General features: G+C 43.3%; 1 protein-coding gene and 3 long non-coding RNA genes across 8 annotated transcripts; 3 read left to right on the forward strand and 1 right to left on the reverse strand.

Moving 5' to 3' along the window:
* Positions 1–1,973: 1,973 nt before the first annotated feature.
* Positions 1,974–21,523, forward strand: LOC127464805 (RNA-binding protein FUS-like; the record flags this gene model as incomplete). The annotated part of the gene is made up of 10 exons (XM_051775269.1): positions 1,974–2,023; positions 2,123–2,277; positions 2,358–2,499; positions 3,292–3,452; positions 5,807–5,981; positions 11,432–11,466; positions 13,826–13,858; positions 15,092–15,198; positions 16,618–16,747; positions 21,282–21,523. Coding segments are annotated over 10 exons (1,230 nt in total), but the record flags the coding sequence as incomplete, so codon positions are not given.
* Positions 6,726–8,724, forward strand: LOC127464802 (uncharacterized). Of its 2 annotated transcripts, XR_007901638.1 has the most exons (6): positions 6,726–7,344; positions 7,670–7,929; positions 8,014–8,385; positions 8,466–8,534; positions 8,578–8,626; positions 8,711–8,724. It is a non-coding gene; the product is annotated as an uncharacterized LOC127464802 (long non-coding RNA). The 2 variants fall into 2 exon arrangements; XR_007901639.1 differs by lacking the exons at positions 8,578–8,626; positions 8,711–8,724 and adding an exon at positions 8,628–8,638 and having other exon boundaries at positions 8,014–8,244; positions 8,506–8,566.
* Positions 12,451–13,819, forward strand: LOC127464803 (uncharacterized). Of its 2 annotated transcripts, none has more exons than XR_007901640.1 (3): positions 12,451–12,839; positions 12,901–13,235; positions 13,279–13,819. It is a non-coding gene; the product is annotated as an uncharacterized LOC127464803 (long non-coding RNA). The 2 variants fall into 2 exon arrangements; XR_007901641.1 differs by having other exon boundaries at positions 12,901–13,214.
* LOC127464804 (uncharacterized) lies at positions 16,894–20,951 on the reverse strand. 3 transcript variants are annotated; one of them, XR_007901644.1, is made up of 4 exons: positions 20,935–20,951; positions 20,697–20,717; positions 18,238–18,300; positions 16,894–16,921 (listed from the first exon to the last, which is right to left on the reverse strand). It is a non-coding gene; the product is annotated as an uncharacterized LOC127464804 (long non-coding RNA). The 3 variants fall into 3 exon arrangements; XR_007901643.1 differs by lacking the exon at positions 20,935–20,951 and adding an exon at positions 20,849–20,865; XR_007901642.1 differs by lacking the exon at positions 20,935–20,951 and adding an exon at positions 20,762–20,778.
* Positions 21,524–22,735: the final 1,212 nt, after the last annotated feature.

Consider the following 22,735-nt stretch of genomic DNA (forward strand, 5'->3'; position numbering starts at 1 on the left):
TCAATTTGTGTCGCGGCTTCACAATTTCTGCCCTAAAATCATTTAATTCCATAAATAATTCCAATTACTTTATCGTTTCCTGAATTACAGGCAGCATATACAACACAAACACACGTTAATATTTAATTCCAATAACGAAATATATGTCTTTAATGGTACTTTTAATACAACATTTTTTATTGTTTTTTCTCCAGAGTAAAGGTAAATTCTTTAACATAAATGTACTTATTAAGGGTTAGTTCTGGGGGTATTTTCACACTTTTTAATTCTGATTTTTAATTTAATTTCTATTATTTCTCCCCCCCAGATCACAGCCAGACCCTGTAACACAAACCTACCTGTTAATATTTAATTCTGGGGGTATTTTACCCTTTTTAATTCCAATTTTTCATCTAAATTTTGTTCTTTCTCCTCCCAGATTACAACCAGGTTCTATAACACAAATGTACTCCTTAATATTTAATTTTGGGGATATTATTTTTACACTGAAATGTGACTTTTAATGCACTATTTTTTATTATTTTTGGCCCGTATTAAAAATAGTGTTTTTAACACAAATGTACTTATTAATGCCTAATTTCAGAGTTATTTTTACCCTTTTAAATTCCAATTTTTAATCTAATTTCTCTCCTTTCTCCCCAGATTACAGGCAGACCCTATAACACAAATGTACTTATTAATATTTAATTCTGGGGGTATTTTTATGCTCTTTAATTCCAATTTTTAACCCGATTTCTCTCCTTTCTCCCCCAGATCACAGCCAGGTTCTACAACACAAATATAACACAAATGTACTCATTAATATTTAATTCTGGGGGTATTTTCACATTGGTTAACTTTAGTTTTTAGTCTAATTTTTATTATTTCTCCCCCCAGATTACAGCCAGATCCTATAACACAAATGTACTTATTAATGCTTAATTTCAGAGCTATTTTTACCCTTTTTAATTCCATTTTTAACCCAATTTCTCTCCTTTCTCCCCCAGATTATAGCCAGACCCTATAACACAAATGTACTCATTAATATTTAATTCTGGTAGTATTTTTACCCTTTTTAATTCCAGTTTTTAATCTAATTTTTGTTCTTTCTTCCCCTAGATTACAACCAGGTTCTATAACACAAATGTACTTATTAATGCTTAATTTCAGAGCTATTTTTACCCTTTTTAATTCCAATTTTTAACCCAATTTCTCTCCTTTCTCCCCCAGATTACAGCCAGACCCTATAACACAAATGTACTCATTAATATTTAATTCTGGGGGTATTTTTACCCTTTTTAATTCCAATTTTTAACCCGATTTCTCTCCTTTCTCCCCCAGATTACAGCCAGGTTCTACAACACAAATATAACACAAATGTACTCATTAATATTTAATTCTGGGGGTATTTTTATCCTCTTTAATTTGAATTTTTAACCCAATTTCTCTCCTTTCTCCCCAGATTACAGGCAGACCCTATAACACAAATGTACTTATTAATGCTTAATTTCAGAGCTATTTTTACCCTTTTTAATTCCATTTTTTAACCCGATTTCTCTCCTTTCTCCTTCAGATTACAGCCAGGTTCTACAACACAAATGTACTCACTAATATTTAATTCTGGGGGTATTTTCACATTGGTTAATTTTAGTTTTTAGTCTAATTTTTATTATTTCTCCCCCCAGATTACAGCCAGATCCTATAACACAAATGTACTTATTAATATTTAATTCTGGGGGTATTTTTACCCTTTTTAATTCCATTTTTTAACCCGATTTCTCTCCTTTCTCCCCAGATTACAGCCAGACCCTATAACACAAATGTACTCCTTAATATTTAATTCTGGGGATATTATTTTTACCCCGAAATGTGACTTTTAATGCACTATTTATTATCATTTTTGGCCCACATTAAAAGTAGTGTTTTTAACACAAATGTACTTATTGATGCCTAACTTCAGAGGTATTTTTATCCTCTTTAATTTGAATTTTTAACCCGATTTCTCTCCTTTCTCCCCAGATTACAGCCAGACCGCCACGCAAAGGTACCGCCCCCTCCCTCCTCCCCCCCCCCCCCATTCCCAGTGGGAATTCCCCCTTTTTCCCCCCAAACTCACCCAATTTTGGTGTTTTTTCCCCCCCAGCTACGGCGCCTACCCCGCTCCCCCGAGCCAGGGCTACTCGCAGCAGAGCAGCCAGCCCTACTCGCAGCAGGGCTACTCGGGCTACTCGCAGTCCACAGACACCTCGGGCTACGGCCAGAACAGCTACAGCTCCTCCTACAGCCAGAGCCAGAGCAGTACGGACCCCTGAAACCCTAAAAAACCACCCCCAAAAAACCCAAATCCGGGAGATCTCACCCCGATTTACCCCCCCCAGGTTACAACACCCAGTCGGCCCCGCAGCCCTACGGCAGCGGGGGGGGATACGGGACGGGGCAGAGCTCCCAGAGCTCCTACGGCCAGGCCTCGTCCTACCCGGGCTACTCCCAGCCTCCCGCTGCCTCCTCGGCCTCTGGAAGGTGAGATTGGGGGATTTTGGGGAGATTTGGGGGATTTTGGGGGAATTTGGGGGTGTTTTGGGGCTCTGGGATGGAGGTTTTGGGATATGGGACAGGGCAGAGCTCCCAGAGCTCCTCCGGCCAGGCCTCGTCCTACCCGGGGTACTCCCAACCTCCCGCCGCCTCCTCGGCCTCTGGAAGGTGAGTTCTGGGGATTTTGGGGGATTTTGGGGAGATTTGTGGGGTTTTTGGGGTGTTTTGGGGATGTGGGATGGGGCAGAGCTCCCAGAGCTCTTCTGGCCAGGCCTCGTCCTACCCGGGCTATTCCCAACCTCCCGCTGCATCCTCGGCCTCTGGAAGGTGAGATTGGGCAATTTTGGGGGAATTGTGGGATTTTGGGGGATTCTGAGGGATTTAGGGAGGATTTGTGGGATTTTGGGGGTGTGGGACGGGGCAGAGCTCCCAGAGCTCCTCCGGCCAGGCCTCGTCCTACCCTAAATATTCCCAACCTCCCACTGCCTTCAGAAGGTGGGATTGGGGCAAATAACCCCAAAATAACATTTTCCTCTCAAATATATTTATTGGGGGTTCGTTAGGGCCGGTTTGATAATTAAAAAGCACCCAAAAAAACCCCCTTAAATAAAATTAAAAGATAAAAAACCAATAAAAAGAGAAAGTTCATGGTGGTGTGATTTGTTATGATTTCTCTGCTAATTAACTGCTAATTAATGATGGATTGTTGAGGGGTGATTAATGAGTTTTGGGGGTAAAAGGGGCGGTTTTGGTGACTTTTTGGGGTGGTTTTTTTTGCAGCTACGGCAGCGGCTCCGGGAGCTCGAGCTACGGGCAACCCCCGAGCGGGGGGTACAGCCAACAGCAGGGCTACAGCGGGGGCCAGCAGAGCTACAGCCAACAGTCGTCCTACAACCCCCCTCCCAGCTACAGCCAGCAGGGCCAGTACAGCTCCGGCGCCTGTGAGTCCTTTTGGGGTCATTTTGGGGGGATTTTGGGGGATTTGGGGTCATTTTGGGGGAATTGAAGGGGTTTGGGGTCTGTAATATGAGGGTACAGTCAGTAGGAACAGTCGTCCTACAACCCCCCTCCCAGCTACAGCCAGCAGGGCCAGGACAGCTCCGGCGCCTGTGAGTCCTTTTGGGGTCATTTTGGGGGGATTTGGGGTCATTTTGGGGTGAAATCAGCCTGATTTGGGGTCTGGAACGTGGGTACAGTCAATAGGAACAGTCGTCCTACAACCCCCCTCCCAGCTACAGCCAGCAGGGCCAGGACAGCTCCGGGGGGTGTGAGTCCTTTTGGGGTCGTTTTGGGGGATTTGGGGTCATTTTGGGGGATTTGGGGTCATTTTGGGGTCGTGGGATGGGGGTACAGTCAATAGGAACAGTCGTCCTACAACCCCCCTCCCAGCTACAACCAGCAGGGCCAGGACAGCTCCGGCGCCTGTGAGTCCTTTTGGGGTCATTTTGGGGGGATTTTGGGGGATTTGGGGTCATTTTGGGGGAATTGAAGGGGTTTGGGGTCTGTAATATGGGGGTACAGTCAATAGGAACAGTCGTCCTACAACCCCCCTCCCAGCTACAGCCAGCAGGGCCAGGACAGCTCCAGCGCCTGTGAGTCCTTTTGGGGTCATTTTGGGGGGATTTTGGGGGATTTGGGGTCATTTTGGGGATTTGGGGTCATTTGGGGGAATTTAAGGGGTTTGGGGTCTCCAATATGGGGGTACAGTCAGTAGGAACAGTCGTCCTACAACCCCCCTCCCAGCTACAGCCAGCAGGGCCAGGACAGCTCCGGGGCCTGTGAGTCCTTTTGGGGTCATTTTGGGGGGATTTGGGGTCATTTTGGGGTGAAATCAGCCTGATTTGGGGTCTGGAACGTGGGTACAGTCAATAGGAACAGTCGTCCTACAACCCCCCTCCCAGCTACAGCCAGCAGGGCCAGGACAGCTCCGGGGGGTGTGTGAGTCACTTTGGGGTTGTTTTGAGGGATTTGGGGTCATTTTGGGGGATTTGGGGTCATTTTGGGGATTTGGGGTCATTTTGGGGGAATTGAAGGGGTTTGGGGTCTGTAATATGAGGGTACAGTCAGTAGGAACAGTCGTCCTACAACCCCCCTCCCAGCTACAACCAGCAGGGCCAGGACAGCTCCGGGGCCTGTGAGTCCTTTTGGGGTGAAATCAGCCAGATTTGGGGTCATTTTGGGGGATTTGGGGTCATTTGGGGGAATTTAAGGGGTTTGGGGTCTGTAACAGGGGGGTACAGTCAATAGGAACAGTCGTCCTACAACCCCCCTCCCAGCTACAGCCAGCAGGGCCAGGACAGCTCCGGGGGGTGTGTGAGTCACTTTGGGGTGAAATCACCCGGATTTGGGGTCATTTGGGGGATTTGGGGTCATTTTGGGGTGAAATCAGCCTGATTTGGGGTCTGTGACACGGGTACAGTCAGCAGGAACAGTCGGCCTACAACCCCCTCCCAGTTTGGGTTGAACTGCCCGGTTTTGGGTTATAAATGTCGTTTTGGGGCAGAATAAGGGGGATTTGGGGCAGGACGGCCCCAGTTTGGGTCAAAATCAGCCAGATTTGGGTCAAAACGCCCCAGTTTGGGTGAAAATGCCCCGATTTGGGTGAAAATGCCCCAGTTTGGGTCGAAAATGCCCCAATTTAGGTCAAAATGTCTGTATTTGGGTCAAAATGTCCTGATTTGGGTCAAAATGTCCTGATTTGGGACAGAATGTCCTGATTTGGGTCAAAATGTCCCTATTTGGGTCAAAATGTCCTGATTTGGTTTGAAACGGCCCAGTTTGTGTCACAATCAGCCAGATTTGGGTCAAAATGTCTCAGTTTAGGTCAAAATGCCCCAATTTGGGTTGAAATGTTCCAGTTTGGGTCAAAATGCCCCAATTTGGGTCAAAGTGTCCAGATTTGGGTCAAAATGCCCCAATTTGGGTCAAAACGCCCCGATTTGGGTCAAAACGTCCCAATTTGGATCGAAAATGCCGTGATTTGGGTCAAAACCCCCCGATTTGGGTCAAAACACCTCAATTTGGGTCAAAATGTCCCAATTTGGGTCAAAACCCCCCGATTTGGGTGGAAACGCCCCGATTTGGGTCAAAAATGCTGCGATTTGGGTCAAAACACCTCAATTTGGGTCAAAATGCCGCAATTTGGGTCAAAACCCCCCGATTTGGGTCAAAATACCTCAGTTTGGGTGGAAACGCTCCGATTTGGGTCAAAAACGCCGCGATTTGGGTCGAAACGCCGCGATTTGGGTCGAAAGCCCCAATTGTGGAGGTTCTGAGCCGGTTTCTGTCTCCGCAGCCAACAGCTACGGGCAGGAGCAGGCGTCGCTGAGCTCGGGGGGCTACCAGGAGCCGGGGGGCTACGGCGGCGGCGGGGGGCAGGCGGAGCGCAGCCGCGGCCGCGGCGGCTACGGCCGGGGCGGCTACGAGCGAGGGGGCCGAGGCGGCCGCGGCGGCCGAGGAGCCAACCTGGGGTAGGTACCGGGGAAACCCCAAAACAGGGGGAGGGGGGACCCCAAAAACGGCCCCGGGGGAGGGGGGGGAGGGGCTGGAGGGGCACCCAAAAATTAGGGGGGGGAAAAGGGGGGGAAAAAAGGGGGTTTGGGGGAAGAAATGGGGTTTTTGGGGGGAGAAAAATGGGGGTTTTGAGGAGAAAGAAAGAGGGTTTTGGGTAAGGAGGAAAGGGGTTTTTTGGGTAAAGGAAAAATTGGTTTTTGGGTGAAGAAAAATGGTTTTTGGGTGAAGGAAAAGAGGTTTTTGGGTAAGGAAAAAAAATGGGTTTTTTGGGGAAAGAAAAATGGTTTTTGGATGAAGAAAAAGAGGTTGTTGGGTAAGGAAAAAATTGGTTTTTGGGTAAGGAAAAAATTGGGTTTTGAGGGGAAAAAAGTGGTTTTTTGGTAAAAAATGGATTTTTAGTAGAAGGTTTTGGTTAAAGAAAAAAATTGGTTTTTGGTTAAAGAAAAATATTGGTTCTTGGTTAAAGAAAAAAAGTGGGTTTTGGGTAAGGAAAAACTTGGGTTTCGGGTAAAGAAAAAATTGGTTTTTGAGTTAAAAATATTGATTTTGGGTTAAAGAAAAAAATTGGGTTTTGGTAAAGAAAAAAATTGGGTTTTGGTAGAGAAAATAATTGGGTTTTTGGTTAAGAAAAATATCGGGTTTTGGTTAAAGAAAAAAATGGGTTTTTGGTAAAAAAAAAGGTGGTTTTTTTAATAAAAAAAAAAGGTTTTTGGGGGGAAAGAAGAAATGGTTTTTTAGTAAAAAAAAAAGAGGTGGTTTTTGGGTAAGGAAAAATTTGGGTTTTGGGGTAAAAAATGGTTTTTTAGTACAAGTTTTTGATTAAAGAAAAAATTGCTTTTTGGTTAAAGAAAAAAATTGGGTTTTGGTAAAAAAAAAATGGGTTTTGGTTAAAGAAAAAAATTAGGTTTTGGGTAAAAAAAATTGGTTCTTGGGTAAAGAAAAAATGGGTTTTTCGGTTAAAAAAGTGGTTTTTTGGTCAAAATGGTTTTTTTTGTAAAAAAAAAGGTGGTTTTTTAGTAAAAAAAGGGATTTTAGCTGAAGAAAAAATTGGTTTCTTGGTAAAGAAAAAATTGGGTTTTGAATAAAAAAGGTGGTTTTTTGGTAAAGGAAAAAAAGGTGGTTTTTTAGTAAAAAAAATGGTGGTTTTTAGGTAAAAAGAAAGGTGTTTGGATTAAAAAAAAGGTGGATTTTAGGTGAAAAAATGGTGGTTTTTAGGTAAAAAAAATAAAAGGTGATATTTGAGTAACAACCCTGATTTTTAGGTGGGAAAAAAAAGGTATTTGGGTAAAAAAAAACTTTGGTTTTTAGGTAAAAAAAAAGGTATTTGGGTAAAAAATACATTGGTTTTTAGGTAAAAAAAGTATTTGGGTAAAAACCTGGATTTTAGGTCAAAGAGAAAGGTATTTGGGTGAAAGAAATGGTGGTTTTGAGGTAAAAAAAGGTGGTTTTTAGATTAAAAAAAGAGGTGGTTTTTGGGTAAAAAATCCTGGTTTTTTTAGGTTAAAAAAAAAGGTGATATTTGGGTAAAAAATCCTTGATTTTTAGTCAAAAAAAAAGGTATTTAAGCAAAAAAAAATCGTTGGTTTTTAGGTGAAAAAACCTGTGGTTTTTAGGTAAAAAAAGGTGGTTTTTAGGGAAAAAAAAGGTGGTTTTTAGGTGAAAAAAAGATGAATTTGGGTAAAAAGAACATTGGTTTTTAGTTAAAAACAAAGGTTTTTGGGTAAAGAAAAAAAAAGATGGATTTTAGTTAAAAGAAAGAGGTGTTTGGGTAAAAAAAGGTGGTTTTTAGGTTAAAAAAAGGTATTTTGGATTAAAAAAAGTGGTTTTTAGGTTAAAAAAAAGGTATTTGGGTAAAAAAAAAGTGGTTTTTAGGTTAAAAAAAAGGTATTTTGGTAAAAAAAAAAAGTGGGTTTTAGGTTAAAAAAAAGGTATTTGGGTAAGAAAAAAAGTGGGTTTTAGGTTAAAAAAAAGGTATTTTGGAAAAAAAAGTGGTTTTTAGGTTAAAAAAAAGGTATTTTGGTGAAAAAAAGTGGTTTTTAGGTTAAAAAAAAAGGTATTTGGGTGAAAAAAAGTGGTTTTTAGGTTAAAAAAAAGGTATTTTGGATTAAAAAAAATGGTTTTTAGGTTAAAAAAAAGGTATTTGGGTAAAAAAAAAGTGGTTTTTAGGTTAAAAAAAGGTATTTTGGATTAAAAAAAGTGGTTTTTAGGTTAAAAAAAAAGGTATTTGGGTGAAAAAAAGTGGTTTTTAGGTTAAAAAAAAGGTATTTGGGTAAAAAAAGTGGTTTTTAGGTTAAAAAAAAGGTATTTGGGTAAAAAAAAAGGTATTTGGGTAAAAAAAAGTGGTTTTTAGGTTAAAAAAAGGTATTTTGGAAAAAAAAGTGGTTTTTAGGTTAAAAAAAAGGTATTTTGGAAAAAAAAGTGGTTTTTAGGTTAAAAAAAAGGTATTTGGGTAAAAAAAGTGGTTTTTAGGTTAAGAAAAAGGTATTTGGGTAAAAAAAAGTGGTTTTTAGGTTAAAAAAAAAGGTATTTGGGTGAAAAAAAAGTGGTTTTTAGGTTAAAAAAAAGGTATTTGGGTAAAAAAAAGGTATTTTGGTAAAAAAAAGTGGTTTTTAGGTTAAAAAAAAGGTATTTGGGTGAAAAAAAGTGGGTTTTAGGTTAAAAAAAAGGTATTTTGGATTAAAAAAAGTGGTTTTTAGGTTAAAAAAAAGGTATTTTGGTAAAAAAACCACTGAGGTAAAAAAAGAGTGGAAATCCTTAAATGATTGAAAGGGTTAAAATGGAAAGAAATGATTAAAAATAAGAAATTTAAAGTGATTTAAAGGTGCCAAAGGTCCCCTCCAGCCTCTGGTCCCGGCAGGAAACAAAAGGCCAAAAAAAAACCCCAAAAAAGAGGCCGAAAGGTGCATTTTGAGGTCACTGCAGAAAGAAAATAAAACCCCCCAAAAATGGGTGGTGTCGGTTTTGGGGCCAAAAGGCGCCGCTTTGGGCAACCTGGAGTCAAAAATGGCGTGTCCTGGGTGCTTAAAATCACCAAAAAAATGGGTTTATTGGTTAAAAATGGTCAAAGAATGGTGGAAAACGGTGCAGAAATGGTGGAAAAATGAGAATATTGTGGTTTGGGTTTGTGTGTGTGAGTGAAAGCCTCGAGAATTCGGATTTTTGGGGGGAAAAAGCTGCTTTTTGGGGCAGTTTGGAGGTGAGTATGGGGGGGAGAGGGGGGAGTTGTGTTGTGCTTTTAACGAATTCTGCCTTTTGTGCTGCAGGTGTTGAAAAAACTTTGGCAAGCCCCGGGAGTTTTGGGTTGAAAAAAGGCAGGAAAGGGGTAAAAAATACGGAGGGGAAGGCAGGAAAGAAAATGTTGGGGAAAAGGGGGAAAAAAAGGGGAAAAATTAAAAAAAAAAATTAGGAAAAAGGGGTAAAATAAGGGCAAAAAATTAAAAAAAAATTGAGAAAAAGGGGTAAAAAAAGGCTTAAAAAATCAAGGAAAAAATCAAGAAAAAGGGGCAAAAAAAGGCCTAAAAATAAGAAAAAAAAATCAAGAAAAAGGGGCAAAAAAAGGCCCAAAAAATCAAGAAAAAGGGGCAAAAAAAGGCCCAAAAAATCAAGAAAAAGGGCAAAGAAAATGCCAAAAAATCAAGAAAAAGGGGCAAAAAAAGGCCCCAAAAAATCAAGAAAAAGGGGCAAAAAAAGGCCCAAAAAATCAAGAAAAAGGGGCAAAAAAAGGCCCAAAAAATCAAGAAAAAGGGCAAAGAAAATGCCAAAAAATCAAGAAAAAGGGGCAAAAAAGGCCCAAAAAATCAAGAAAAAAATCAAGAAAAAGGGGCAAAAAAAGGCCCAAAAGATGAAGAAAAAGGGGCAAAAATGCCCAAAAAATCAAAAAAAAAATTAAGAAAAAGGGGCAAAAAAAGGCCCCAAAAAATCAAGAAAAAGGGGCAAAAAAAGGCCCTAAAAAACCAAAAAAAAATCAAGAAAAAGGGGCAAAAAAAGGCCCAAAAAATTTGGAAAAAGGGGCAAAAAAAGGCCCAAAAAATCAAGGAAAAAGGGGTAAAAATGCCCAAAAAATTTTAAAAAAAATCAAGAAAAAGGGCAAAAAGAATGCCAAAAAATCAAGAAAAAGGGGCAAAAAAAGGCCCAAAAAAATCAAGAAAAAAGGGGTAAAAATGCCCAAAAAATTTTTAAAAAATCAAGAAAAATGGCAAAAAAATGCCCAATAAAGTAAAAAACAAATCAAGAAAAAGGGGCAAAAAAAAGCCCAAAAAATCAAAGAAAAAGTCAAGAAAAATGTACCAAGAAAGCTCAAAAATCAAGAAAAAGGGCACAAAAAGGCCAAAAAAATAAAAAAACAAGAAAAAATACCCCAAAAATCAAAAAAAAAAAAAAGAAAAAACGGGGCAAAAAAATGCCCAAAAAATCAGAAAAAAAACATTTAAAAAAAAGGGAAAATTACCCCAAAAAATATAAAAAATTCTAAAGATAGAAGAAATGCCAAAAAAAAGGACAAAAATGCCAAAAAAATCAGAAAAAAGAAGTCAAAAAAATTAAAGTGAAATGCCCCCCCAAAAAACATCAAAAAAAGGGCAAAAAAAGTCCAAAAAATCAGAAAAAAAAAAGGAGGGGGCAAAAAAGTCCAAAATAAAAAAAAAAGGCAAAAAAGAAAAAGCAGCAAGAAAAGCCAAAAATAAAAAAAAAGGGCAAAAGAGCCCAAAAAATTAAAAAAAAAATCAAGTAAGAAGGACAAAAAAAGGCCCCAAAAATCCCAAAATAAAATTAAGACAAAGAGGCAAAAAAAAGCCCAAAAAATTGCCCGAAAATTTAAAAAAAAAATCAAAGAAAGGGGCAAAAAATTGCCAAAAAAGTAGAAAAAAAAAAGCCAAAAAAAAAAGGAAAAAATGTCAAAAAAAATGGGAAAAAAATGTCCAAAAAAATAGGAAAAAATGTCAAAAAAAATGGGAAAAAATGTCAAAAAAAATGGGAAAAAATGTCAAAAAAATGGGAAAAAATGTCCAAAAAAATGGGAAAAAATGTCCAAAAAAATAGGAAAAAATGTCAAAAAAAATAGGAAAAAAAGAGTTTTAATTGTTCCAAAAAACCCCAAAAAAGTGGAGGAAGCAGGAGGGGGGAGGGGCAGCTCAGAACCCACCCGGGGGGGTTAAAAAAAACCCCAAAAAAGAGCCCCAAAAAAGCCAAACTTGGGGGTTTTTTGGGGAATTTTGAGCCCCCTTTTTTGCTGCTGGAGCCGAGAGGAAACGTCGCCGGCGAAAGGACAACCCCCCAAAACAAAGCCCCAAATTGGGGTTTTTTTCCCCCAAAACCAGCTTTTGGTAGAAAAAGTGTTTTTTTTTTAAGGCAGGGGGCTCCAAAAAACAAAAAAAAAAAACCTGATTTATCTTCTAATTTATCTCCTCAGCGGTGGTGAGCGTGGTGGCTTCAATAAATTCGGTGGTAAGTCCCAAAGAGTTCAGCATTTGAACCCAAAAATCACAAAAAAAAGGCAAAAAAGAGGCAAAAAAAAGAGGAAATGTTGGTTTTTTTATTTTTAACCTTTTTTTTTGGAACAGCCTCGGGGCCTTTTTGGGGTGAAAAGCCCCCGAAACGGAGCCGGAGCGGAGGAAAAAAATGGATTTATGGTGGTTTTTTTTTTTTGGGGGGGGGTTGAAAAGGGAATTAAAGGTAAAAAAAATGAGGGGAAAAAAGGAGAAATTTGAGGGAAAAAAATGAAAATTAGAGGTTGGAACGGATGGTGGAAAAAAAAAGGTGGGTTTTGGGGGGTGGGGCGGGTGAAAAAAGGTGGGTTTTGGTTAAAAAGACACAAAAAAAAGGTGCATGTTGGTGGAAAAAAAAATTCTTGAGAGGTTTCGGTGGAAAAAAAAAAAAAAGGTTTTTTTGGGGGAAAAACACGGAAAAAAAAATAAAAGAGGAAGGAGGTGCCGGTGACCTGAGGTCGGTGTGGAGGAAAAAAATGGTGAAATTGGAGGTTTTCTCCCCAAAAAATGGGGGTGTCGTGCAGTGGACCCAAAGCACCCGGAAAAAAATGACACAAAAAAACCCAAAAAAATGCTGGTTTTGCCCGGAATTCCCAAGGTTTCGTTCCAGGGATTTGCTGCTGGTGGTTTAAAAACAATCGAAAATGTGATTTAAAAAGTGTGCTCGGAGGAGGAATTTGAGGAGAAAAAGGGTGAAAAAGGGGCTGGAAGAGTCAAAAAAGCGGCCTTGGAAAATCCAAGGAGCCTCCAAAAGGGGGGAAGAGCTGGAAAAAAGACCCAAAAATGAGTGTTCTGAGGGGGAAAGGGGCACGGGGGACCCCAAAAAAAGGGGGTTGAGCCCAAAATAAGGGGTTTGAGCCCAAAAATACGGGGTTGTGGCCCCAAAAATGTGGGGTTTGAGCCCAAAATGGGGGGTTTTGAGCCCAAAAATAGGGGTTTGAGCCCAAAAATGTGGGGTTTGAGCCCAAAATAAGGGGGTTTGACCCCAAAAATATGGGGTTGGGGCCCCAAAATGAGGGGGTTTGACCCCAAAATTTGAGGTTGTGACCCCAAAATTGGGGGGTTTGACCCCAAAATAAGGGTCTGTGACCCCAAAATGGGGGGTTTTGAGCCAAGAATGTGGGGGTTGACCCCAAAATTTGAGGTTGTGACCCCAAAATTGGGGGGTTTGAACCCAAAAAAAGGGGGTTTGAGCCCAAAATGGGGTTTGTGGCCCCAAAATAAGGGGGTTTGACCCCAAAAATATGGGGTTTGACCCCAAAATAAGGGGGTTTGACCCCAAAATAAGGGGGTTTGAGCCCAAAATAAGGGGGTTTGAGCCCAAAATGAGGGGTTTACCCCAAAAATATGGGGTTTGACCGCAAAATGGGGGGGGTTGACCCCAAAATTTGAGGTTGTGACCCCAAAATGGGGGGATTTAACTCCTAAATGAAGGTTTTTTACCCCAAAATATGGAGTCGTGACCCCAAAATATGGGGTTGTGACCCCAAAATCAAGGGGTTTGTCCCCAAAATGTGAACTTCAACCCTAAAATGGGGGGTTTGACCCCAAAATGGAGGGTTTAGAACCCAAAATCAAGGGGTTTGACCCCAAAATCTGGGGTTGTGACCCCAAAATCTGGGGTTGTGATCCCAAAATGGGGCGTTTTGACCCCAAAATCGAGGGGTTTGACCCCAAAATGGAGGGTTTAGACCCCAAAATGGAGGGGTTTGACCCCAAAATTGAGGGGTTCTGACCCCAAAATTGAGGGGTTATGACCTCAAATGGAAAGGTTTGACCCTAAAATGGAGGGTTTAGACCCCAAAATGGGGGATTTTGACCCCCAAAAATGGGGTTTAACACAAAAAGGGGGGTCTTGACCCCAAAATGGAGGGGTTTGACCCCAAAATGGAGGGGTTTGACCCCAAAATTGAGGGGTTCTGACCCCAAAATAAAGGGATTATGACCTCAAATTGAAAGGTTTGACCCTAAAATGGAGGGTTTAGACCCCAAAATGGAGGATTTTGACCCCAAAAATGGGGTTTAACACAAAAAGGGGGGTTTTGGCCCCAAAATCGAGGGGTTTGACCCCAAAATCGAGGGGTTCTGACCCCAAATTGAAAGGTTTGACCCCAAAATGGGGGATTTTGACCCCCAAAAATGGGGTTTGACCCCAAAATCGAGGGTTTTGACCCCAAAACGGGGCCGGGGGAGGGCACAAAAAAGGCTTTTTCTGCCCAATTTGGTGGGTCCGGGTGGGTGGGAGGGGCTTGCGGTGGCCACGCCCCCTCCCCGCCCCCTCATTAACATAATTAATTGTTTTTGCATGTGCTGAAAAGGCCCCCGGGACCAGGGACCGCGGCATGACCCCGGTAATTAAGGGGGGTAATTAGCGGCTAATTAAGGGGGTGGGGGGGGGGTTCAAAGGGTTAATTAGGGGTTAATTGGGGGCTTAATTAGAGGTAATTAAGGGAAGGAGGGTGTTGGGAGCTGAGGGGTGTTAATTGTGGCTTGATTGGGGTAATGGGATTAATGAGGTTAATTAAGATATGAGGGTTAATTAAGGAATTAATGGGGAATATTGGGGCTAACGGAGGTTAATTAGGGATTAATTAGGCTATAAATTGCTTTTAGTGATTAATTAAACTGCTAATTTAGTGTTAATTAGAAGATTAATTGGGTTGAAGAGGTTTCATTGGTTAATTGGATGGTTAATTGAGGGATTCATAGGGATTAATTGGGCTATAAAGGGATTTTATTGGTTAATTGGGTTGATAATTTGGTGTTAATTAAAGGGGTTATTAAAGATCTATTGGGCTGATAATTTGGTGTTAATTAAAGAGGTTAATAAGGATCAATTGGGCTGATATTTTAAGTGATAATTAAGGGGTTAATAAAGATCAATTTGGGTGTTAATTTAGTGGTAATTAAGAGGTAATAAAGATTAATTGGGCTGATAATTCAGTGCTAATTAAAGGTGTTAATAAGGATTAACGGGGATGATATTTTAATATTGATTGAAGTCATTAATGAGGATCAATTGGGCTGATAATTTAGTGGTAATTAAGGGGTTAATTAAGATCAATTTGGGTGTTAATTTAGTGTTAATTGAAGGGGTTAATAAGGATTAATTGGGCTGATAATTTAGTGTTAGCCAAAAGGTTAATAAAGATCAATTTGGGTGATAATTTGGTGTTAGATAAGTGGTTAATAAGTAATAATTAGTCTGATAATTTGGTGTTGATTAAAGATGTTAATAAGGATCATCTGAACCAGTAATTTAATGTTAATTAAGGGATTAATAAGAATTAAATGAACCAGTAATTTAGTGTTAATTAAGGGATCAATAAGAATTAATTGGCCTAGTCAAGATGAGGATTAAGTAGGGGGCTAATTAAGATTAAACAGGGCAGTAATTAAGTCTAGTAATTAAAAATAACTCAAATAACAGGAGTGAGAAATCAGGGGGAGTAATTAAGGGTGAATAATTAGGATAAAGAAGGGGGGGAGGATGATAATGAGGCCACACCGGGGGGGGGTGAGACCATTGAGAGGGTTAATTAGCATTAATTAGCGCTAATTAAGGACTTAATTAACCCCCCCAGGCGAGCAGGACAACTCGGACAACAACACGATCTTCGTGCAGGGGCTGGGCGAGAACGTCACCATCGAGTCCGTGGCCGACTACTTCAAACAGATCGGCATCATCAAGGTACACGCGTGGCCTTGGCGTGTTCGGGGTCCCTGGCGTGTCACCGCGTGTGCTTGGCATGTTCAGGGTCCCTGGCGTGTCACCGTGTGTGCTTGGTGTGTTAGCACGTGGCTTTGGGGGGTTCCTGTGGCCCTGGGGTGTTCTGGGTCCTTGGTGTGTCACCGCGTGTGCTTGGCATGTGTTTGAGTCCTTAATGTGTCACCACATGTTCGTAGTGTGTGTTTGAGTCCTTGGTGTGTTCTGGGTCCTTGGTGTGTCACCGCGTGTGCTTGGCATGTGTTTGAGTCCTTGGTGTGTCACCACATGTCTTTGGTGTGTCCCTGTGGCCCTGGCGTGTTCTGAGCCCTTGGTGTGCCACTCTGTGTGCTTGGCATGTTATCACCTGTGCTTGGTGTGTTCTGGGTCCTTGGTGTGTCACCGTGTGTTCTGAGTGTGTGTTTGAGTCCTTGGTGTGTCACCACGTGTCCTTGGGGTGTCAGCACGTGTGCTTGGTGTGTTCTGGGTTCCTGGTGTGTCACCACGTGTCCTTGGCGTGTCAGCATGTGTGATTGATGTGTTCTGAATCCTGGGTGTGTCAACACATGTGCTTGGCGTGTTCTGGGTCCTTGGTGTGTCACTGTGTGTTCTTAGTGTGTTTTTGAGTCCTTGGTGTGTCACCGCGTGTGCTTAGTGTGTTCTGAGTCCTTGGTGTGTCACCGCGTGTGCTTGGTGTGTTAGCACGTGGCTTTGGGGGGTTCCAGTGGCCCTGGGGTGTTCTGGGTCCTTGGTGTGTCACCGCGTGTGCTTGGTGTGTTCTGGGTCCTTGGTGTGTCACCACATGTTCTTAGTGTGTGTTTGAGTCCTTGGTGTGTTCTGGGTCCTTGGTGTGTCACCGCGTGTTCTTAGTGTGTGTTTGAGTCCTTGGTGTGTCACCACATGTCTTTGGTGTGTCCCTGTGGCCCTGGCGTGTTCTGAGTCCTTGGTGTGTCACTGCGTGTGCTTGGCATGTTATCACCTGTGCTTGGTGCATTCTGAGTCCTGGGTGTGTCGTTGTATGTCCTTGGTGTGTCACTCTGTGTGCTTGGCATGTTGTCGCCTTTGCTTGGCGTGTTCCTGTGGCCTTGGGGTGTCACCACATGTCCTTGGTGTGTAAGCACACGTGCCTGGCGTGTTCCCAGTCCTGGGTGTGCTACCATGTGTGCTTGGTGTGTTCTGAGTCCTGAGTATGTCTCCACCTGTGCTTGGTGTGTTCTGAGCCCTTGGCATGTTACGACATGTGCTTGGTGTGTTCTGAATCCCGGGTGTGTCACTGCGTGTGCTCGGCACGTTTTGAGTCCTTGGTGTGTCATCACATGGCTTTGCTGTGTTCCTGTGTCCTGCCCCCCCTTTTACCCTTGGCGTGACCGTGCCATGACCTTGGCGTGTTGTCCCGTGTCCCAGACCAACAAGAAGACGGGGCAGCCCATGATCAACCTGTACACGGACCGCGAGACCGGGAAGCTCAAGGGCGAGGCCACCGTGTCCTTCGACGACCCGCCCTCGGCCAAGGCGGCCATCGACTGGTTCGACGGTGGGGACACCAAAAACACCCTTTTTCACCTCAAAAATCTGCTTTTTCACCTCAAAAACCCCTTTGGCGCCCCAAAAATCACCTTTTTCACCTCAAAAAACCCCTTTTTACCCCAAAAATCTGATTTTTTGCCCCCAAAATCCCCTTTTTCGCCCCAAAAATCACCTTTTTCACCTCAAAAAACCCCTTTTTACCCCAAAAATCACCTTTTTTGCCCCAAAAATCACCTTTGGCACCCCAAAAGTCACCTTTGGCACCCCAAAAATCACTTTTTTCACCCCAAAACCCCCTTTTCCCCCCCCTCGGCCAAGGCGGCCATCGACTGGTTCGACGGTGGGGACACCAAAATTCACCCTTTTCGACCCAAAAATCACCTTCAGCACCCCCAAAATCACCTTTGGCGCCCCAAAAATCACTTTTTTCACCTCAAAAAAACCCTTTGGCACCCCAAAAATCCGATTTTTCACCCCAAAAATCACCTTTTTCACCCCAAAAATCACCTTTTTCACCTCAAAAAACCCCTTTTTACCCCAAAAATCACCTTTTTTGCCCCAAAAATCACCTTTGGCACCCCAAAAATCACTTTTTTCACCCCAAAAACCCCCTTTTCACCCCCCTCGGCCAAGGCGGCCATCGACTGGTTCGACGGTGGGGACACCAAAAACACCCTTTTCGACCCAAAATTCCCCTTTTTCACCCCAAAAATCACCTTCAGCACCCCCAAAAACCCCTTTTTCGCCCCCAAAATCACCTTTTTCGCCCCCAAAATCACCTTTTTCACCTCAAAAAAACCCCTTTGTTGCCCCGAAAATCACTTTTTTCACCCCAAAAATCACCTTTTTCACCTCAAAAACCCCTTTGGCGCCCCAAAAATCACCTTTTTCACCCCCAAAAAACCCCTTTTTACCCCAAAAATCTGATTTTTTGCCCCCAAAATCCCCTTTTTCGCCCCAAAAATCACCTTTTTCACCTCAAAAAACCCCCTTTTACCCCAAAAATCACCTTTTTTGCCCCAAAAATCACCTTTTTTGCCCCAAAAATCACCTTTGGCACCCCAAAAATCACCTTTGGCACCCCAAAAACCCCTTTTTCACCCCAAAAATCGCCTTTTTCACCTCAAAAAAACCCTTTGGCACCCCAAAAATCCGATTTTTCACCCCAAAAATCACCTTTTTCACCCCAAAAATCACTTTTTTCACCTCAAAAAACCCCTTTTTACCCCAAAAATCACCTTTTTTGCCCCAAAAATCACCTTTTTTGCCCCAAAAATCACCTTTGGCACCCCAAAAGTCACCTTTGGCACCCCAAAAATCACTTTTTTCACCCCAAAACCCCCTTTTCCCCCCCTCGGCCAAGGCGGCCATCGACTGGTTCGACGGTGGGGACACCAAAATTCACCCTTTTCGACCCAAAAATCACCTTCAGCACCCCCAAAATCACCTTGGCGCCCCAAAAATCACTTTTTTCACCTCAAAAAAACCCTTTGGCACCCCAAAAATCCGATTTTTCACCCCAAAAATCACCTTTTTCACCCCAAAAATCACCTTTTTCACCTCAAAAAACCCCTTTTTACCCCAAAAATCACCTTTTTTGCCCCAAAAATCACCTTTGGCACCCCAAAAATCACTTTTTTCACCCCAAAAACCCCCTTTTCACCCCCCTCGGCCAAGGCGACCATCGACTGGTTCGACGGTGGGGACACCAAAAACACCCTTTTCGACCCAAAATTCCCCTTTTTCACCCCAAAAATCACCTTCAGCACCCCCAAAAACCCCTTTTTCGCCCCCAAAATCACCTTTTTCGCCCCCAAAATCACCTTTTTCACCTCAAAAAAAACCCCTTTGTTGCCCCGAAAATCACTTTTTTCACCCCCAAAAATCCCCTTTTTCACCTCAAAAACCCCTTTGGCGCCCCAAAAATCACCTTTTTCGTCCCAAAAATCCCCTTTTCAGCCCCCTCGGCCAAGGCGGCCATCGACTGGTTCGACGGTGGGGACAACAAAAACACCCTTCTCGACCCAAAATTCTGCTTTTTCACCCCAAAAATCATCTTTGGAACCCCAAAAACCCCTTTTTCACCCCAAAAATCGCCTTTTTCACCTCAAAAAAACCCCTTTGTTGCCCCGAAAATCACTTTTTTCACCCCAAAAATCACCTTTTTCACCTCAAAAACCCCTTTGGCGCCCCAAAAATCACCTTTTTCACCTCAAAAACCCCCTTTTTACCCCAAAAATCTGATTTTTCGCCCCAAAAATCACCTTTTTCACCCCAAAAATCAGCTTATTCATCCCAAAAATCCCCTTTTTCACCCCAAAAATCACCTTCGGCACCCCCAAAAACCCCTTTGGCGCCCCAAAAATCCCCTTTTTCGTCCCAAAAATCAGGTTTTTCACCTCAGAAATCCCCTTTATCACACCAAAAATCACCTTCAGCACCCCCAAAAACCCTTTGGCGCCCCAAAAATCACTTTTTTCACCCCAAAAATCACCTTCAGCACCCCAAAAATCACCTTTGCAACCTCAAAAACCCCTTTGGCACCCCAAAAATCCGATTTATCGCCCCAAAAATCCCCCTTTCCACCCAAAAATTCCCTTTTCCACCCAAAAATCCCCTTTTCAACCCCAAACCCCCCATTCCCACCCCAAAAAAACCCCTTTTCCCCAAAAAAATCCCCATTTTCCCCCCAAAATCCCCTTTTTTTCCCACAAAACCCCCCTTTTCACCCCAAAAATCACCTTTTCCCCCCAAAATCCCCTTTTCCACCCCAAAAAAACCACCTTTCCCCTAAAAAAACTCCTTTCACCCCAAAAATCCCATTTTTCCACCCCACAAATCCCCTTTTTCACCTCAAATCCCCTTTTCCACCCAAAAATCCCATTTTCCACCTAAAAAATCTCCTTTTTCCCCCAAAAAATCCCCTTTTTCCACCCCAAAAATCCCCTTTCCACCCAAAAATCCCCTTTTCCCCCCAAAATCCCCTTTTCCCCCCCAAAAAATCCCCTTTTTCCCCCCAAAATCCCCTTTTTACCTCAAAAATCCCTATTTTCACCCCAAAAATCCATTTTACCACCAGAAAATCCCCCTTTTCACCCCAAAAATTCCCTTTTCCCCCAAAAATCCCCTTTTTCCACCCTAAAAATCCCCTTTCAACCCCAAACCCCCCATTTCCCCACCCCAAAAAAACCCCTTTTTCCCCAAAAAACCCCCTTTTTCCCCCCAAATCCCCTTTTTCCCCCCCAAAAACTCCATTTTTCCCCAAAAAATCCCCTTTTCCCCCCAAAAAATCCCCTTTTCCACCCCAAAAAAACCACCTTTTTCCCCAAAAAAACCCCTCCTTTCACCCCAAAAATCCCATTTTCCACCCCAAAAATCCCCTTTTTCACCTCAAATCCGCTTTTCCACCCAAAAATCCCATTTCCACCTAAAAAATCTCCTTTTTTCCCCCCAAAAAATCCCCTTTTTCCACCCCAAAAATCCCCTTTTCCCCCCAAAAATCCCCTTTTTCCACCCAAAAATCCCCTTTTCAACCCCAAACCCCCCATTTCCCCACCCCAAAAAAAACCCCTTTTCCACCCCAAAAATCCCCATTTTTCCCCCAAAAAACCCCATTTTCCCCAAAAAAATCCCCTTTTCCCCCCAAAAAATCCCATTTTCCCCCCAAAAATCTCCTTTTTTCCCCCAAAAAACCCCTTTTCCACCCCAAAAATCCCCTTTTTCACCCCAAAAATCCCCTTTTTCCACCCTAAAAATCCCCTTTTCAACCCCAAACCCCCCATTTCCCACCCCAAAAAATCCCCTTTTCCCCCAAAAAACCCCCTTTTTCCCCCCAAATTCCCCTTTTTCCCCCCAAAAACCCCTTTTTCCCCCCAAAAATCCCCTTTTTTCCCCCAAAAAACCTCATTTTCCCCCCAAAAATCCCCTTTTTCCCCCCAAAAATCCCCTTTTTCCACCCCAAAAATCCCCTTTTCCACCTCAAAAATCCCCCTTTCCAATCCCAAAAATCCCCTTTTTCCACCCCAAAAATCCCCTTTTTCACCTCAAAAATCCCATTTTCCAGCTCAAAAATCCCCTTTTTCAATCCCAAAAAAAACCCTTTTTCCACCCCAAAAATCCCCTTTTCCAATCCCAAAAAACCCCCTTTTTTCCCCAAAAAACCCCATTTTCCCCCTAAAAATCCCCTTTTTCCACCCCAAAAATCCCCTTTTTTCCCCAAAAAAATCCCCTTTTTCCCCAAAAAACTCCATTTTTCCCCAAAAAATCCCCTTTTTCCCCCCAAAAATCCCCTTTTCCACCCCAAAAAACCCCTTTTCCACCCCAAAAATCCCTTTTTCCACCTCAAAAATCCCCCTTTCCCATCCCAAAAAATCCCCTTTTCCCCCAAAAAAATCCCCTTTTCCTCCCCAAAAATCCCCTTTTTCCCCCAAAAACCCCCCTTTTTCCCCCCAAAAAAATCCCCTTTTTCCCCCCAAATCCCTTCCCCCCCCCCCAGCCCCTTTTCCCCGTTAATTTTGGGGCGGAATTCCCGTTTTTTCCAGGCAAGGAATTCTCGGGGAACCCCATCAAGGTCTCCTTCGCCACCCGCAGGGCCGACTTCACGCGCGGCGGCGGCGGCCGGGGGCGCGGCCGGGGAGGTGAGACCCCCAAATTGGGGAAAGGGACCCCAAAAATGGGGAAAGGGACCCAAAAAATGGGGAAAGGGACCCAAAAAATGGGATCAGGGACACCGAAAATGGGATCAGGGACCCCAAAAATGGGGGGAGAGACCTCAAAAATGGGAGCAGGGACACTAAAATGGGGGGAGAGACCCCAAAAATGGGGGGAGAGACCTCAAAAATGGGGAAAGGGACCCCAAAAATGGGGAAAGGGATCCAAAAAATGGGGAAAGGGATCCAAAAAATGGGGAAAGGGATCCAAAAAATGGGGAAAGGGATCCAAAAAATGGGGAAAGGGACCCAAAAATGGGATCAGGGACCCAAAAAATGGGATCAGGGACCCCAAAAATGGGGAAAGGGACCCCAAAATGGGATCAGGGACCCAAAAAATGGGATCAGGGACCCCGAAAATGGGATCAGGGACCCCGAAAATGGGATCAGGGACCCCGAAAATGGGATCAGGGACACTAAAATGGGGGGAGAGACCCCAAAAATGGGGGGAGAGACCTCAAAAATGGGGAAAGGGACCCAAAATTGGGGAAAGGGACCCCAAAAATGGGATCAGGGACACTAAAATGGGGGGAGAGACCCCAAAAATGGGGAAAGGGACACCAAAATAGGGAAAAGGACCCCAAAAATGGGATCAGGGACACTAAAAATGGGATCAGGGACACTAAAAATGGGGGAGAGACCCCCAAAAAAATTGGGAGAGATTCCTCCAAAAATTGGGAGTCAGAGACACCGAAAATGGGATCAGGGACCCCAAAAATGGGGAGGGGGACCCCACAAATGGGGGGAGGGACACCTAAAAATTGGGATCAGAGACCCTCAAGAATGGGGAGAGAGAGACCCCAAAATGGGATCAGAGACACCGAAAATGGGATCAGGGACCCCAAATTGGGGGAAAGGGACCCAAAAATGGGGGGAGAGACCCTAAAAATTGGGGAAAGGGACCCCAAAAATGGGGAAAGGGACCAAAATTGGGGAAAGGGACCCAAAAATGGGATCAGAGACACAAAAATGGGATCAGGGACACCGAAAATGGGATCAGGGACCCCAAAAATGGGGGGAGAGACCCCAAAAATGGGGAAAGGGACCCCAAAATTGGGAAAGGGACCCCAAAAATGGGGAAAGGGATCCAAAAAATGGGGAAAGGGACCCAAAAATGGGATTAGGGACCCCAAAAATGGGAGAAAGGGACCCAAAAATTGGGATTAGAGACCCCAAAAATGGGGAAAGGGACCCAAAAATGGGGGAAAGGGACCCAAAAATGGGGAAAGGGACCCAAAAATGGGGGGAGAGACCCCAAAAAATGGGATCAGGGGACACTGAAAATG

This window comes from Manacus candei, unplaced genomic scaffold (genome assembly GCF_025592945.1).
Source record: "Manacus candei isolate 608988 ecotype Guabito, Panama unplaced genomic scaffold, ASM2559294v1 h1tg000273l, whole genome shotgun sequence".
NCBI classification, from domain to species: domain Eukaryota; kingdom Metazoa; phylum Chordata; class Aves; order Passeriformes; family Pipridae; genus Manacus; species Manacus candei.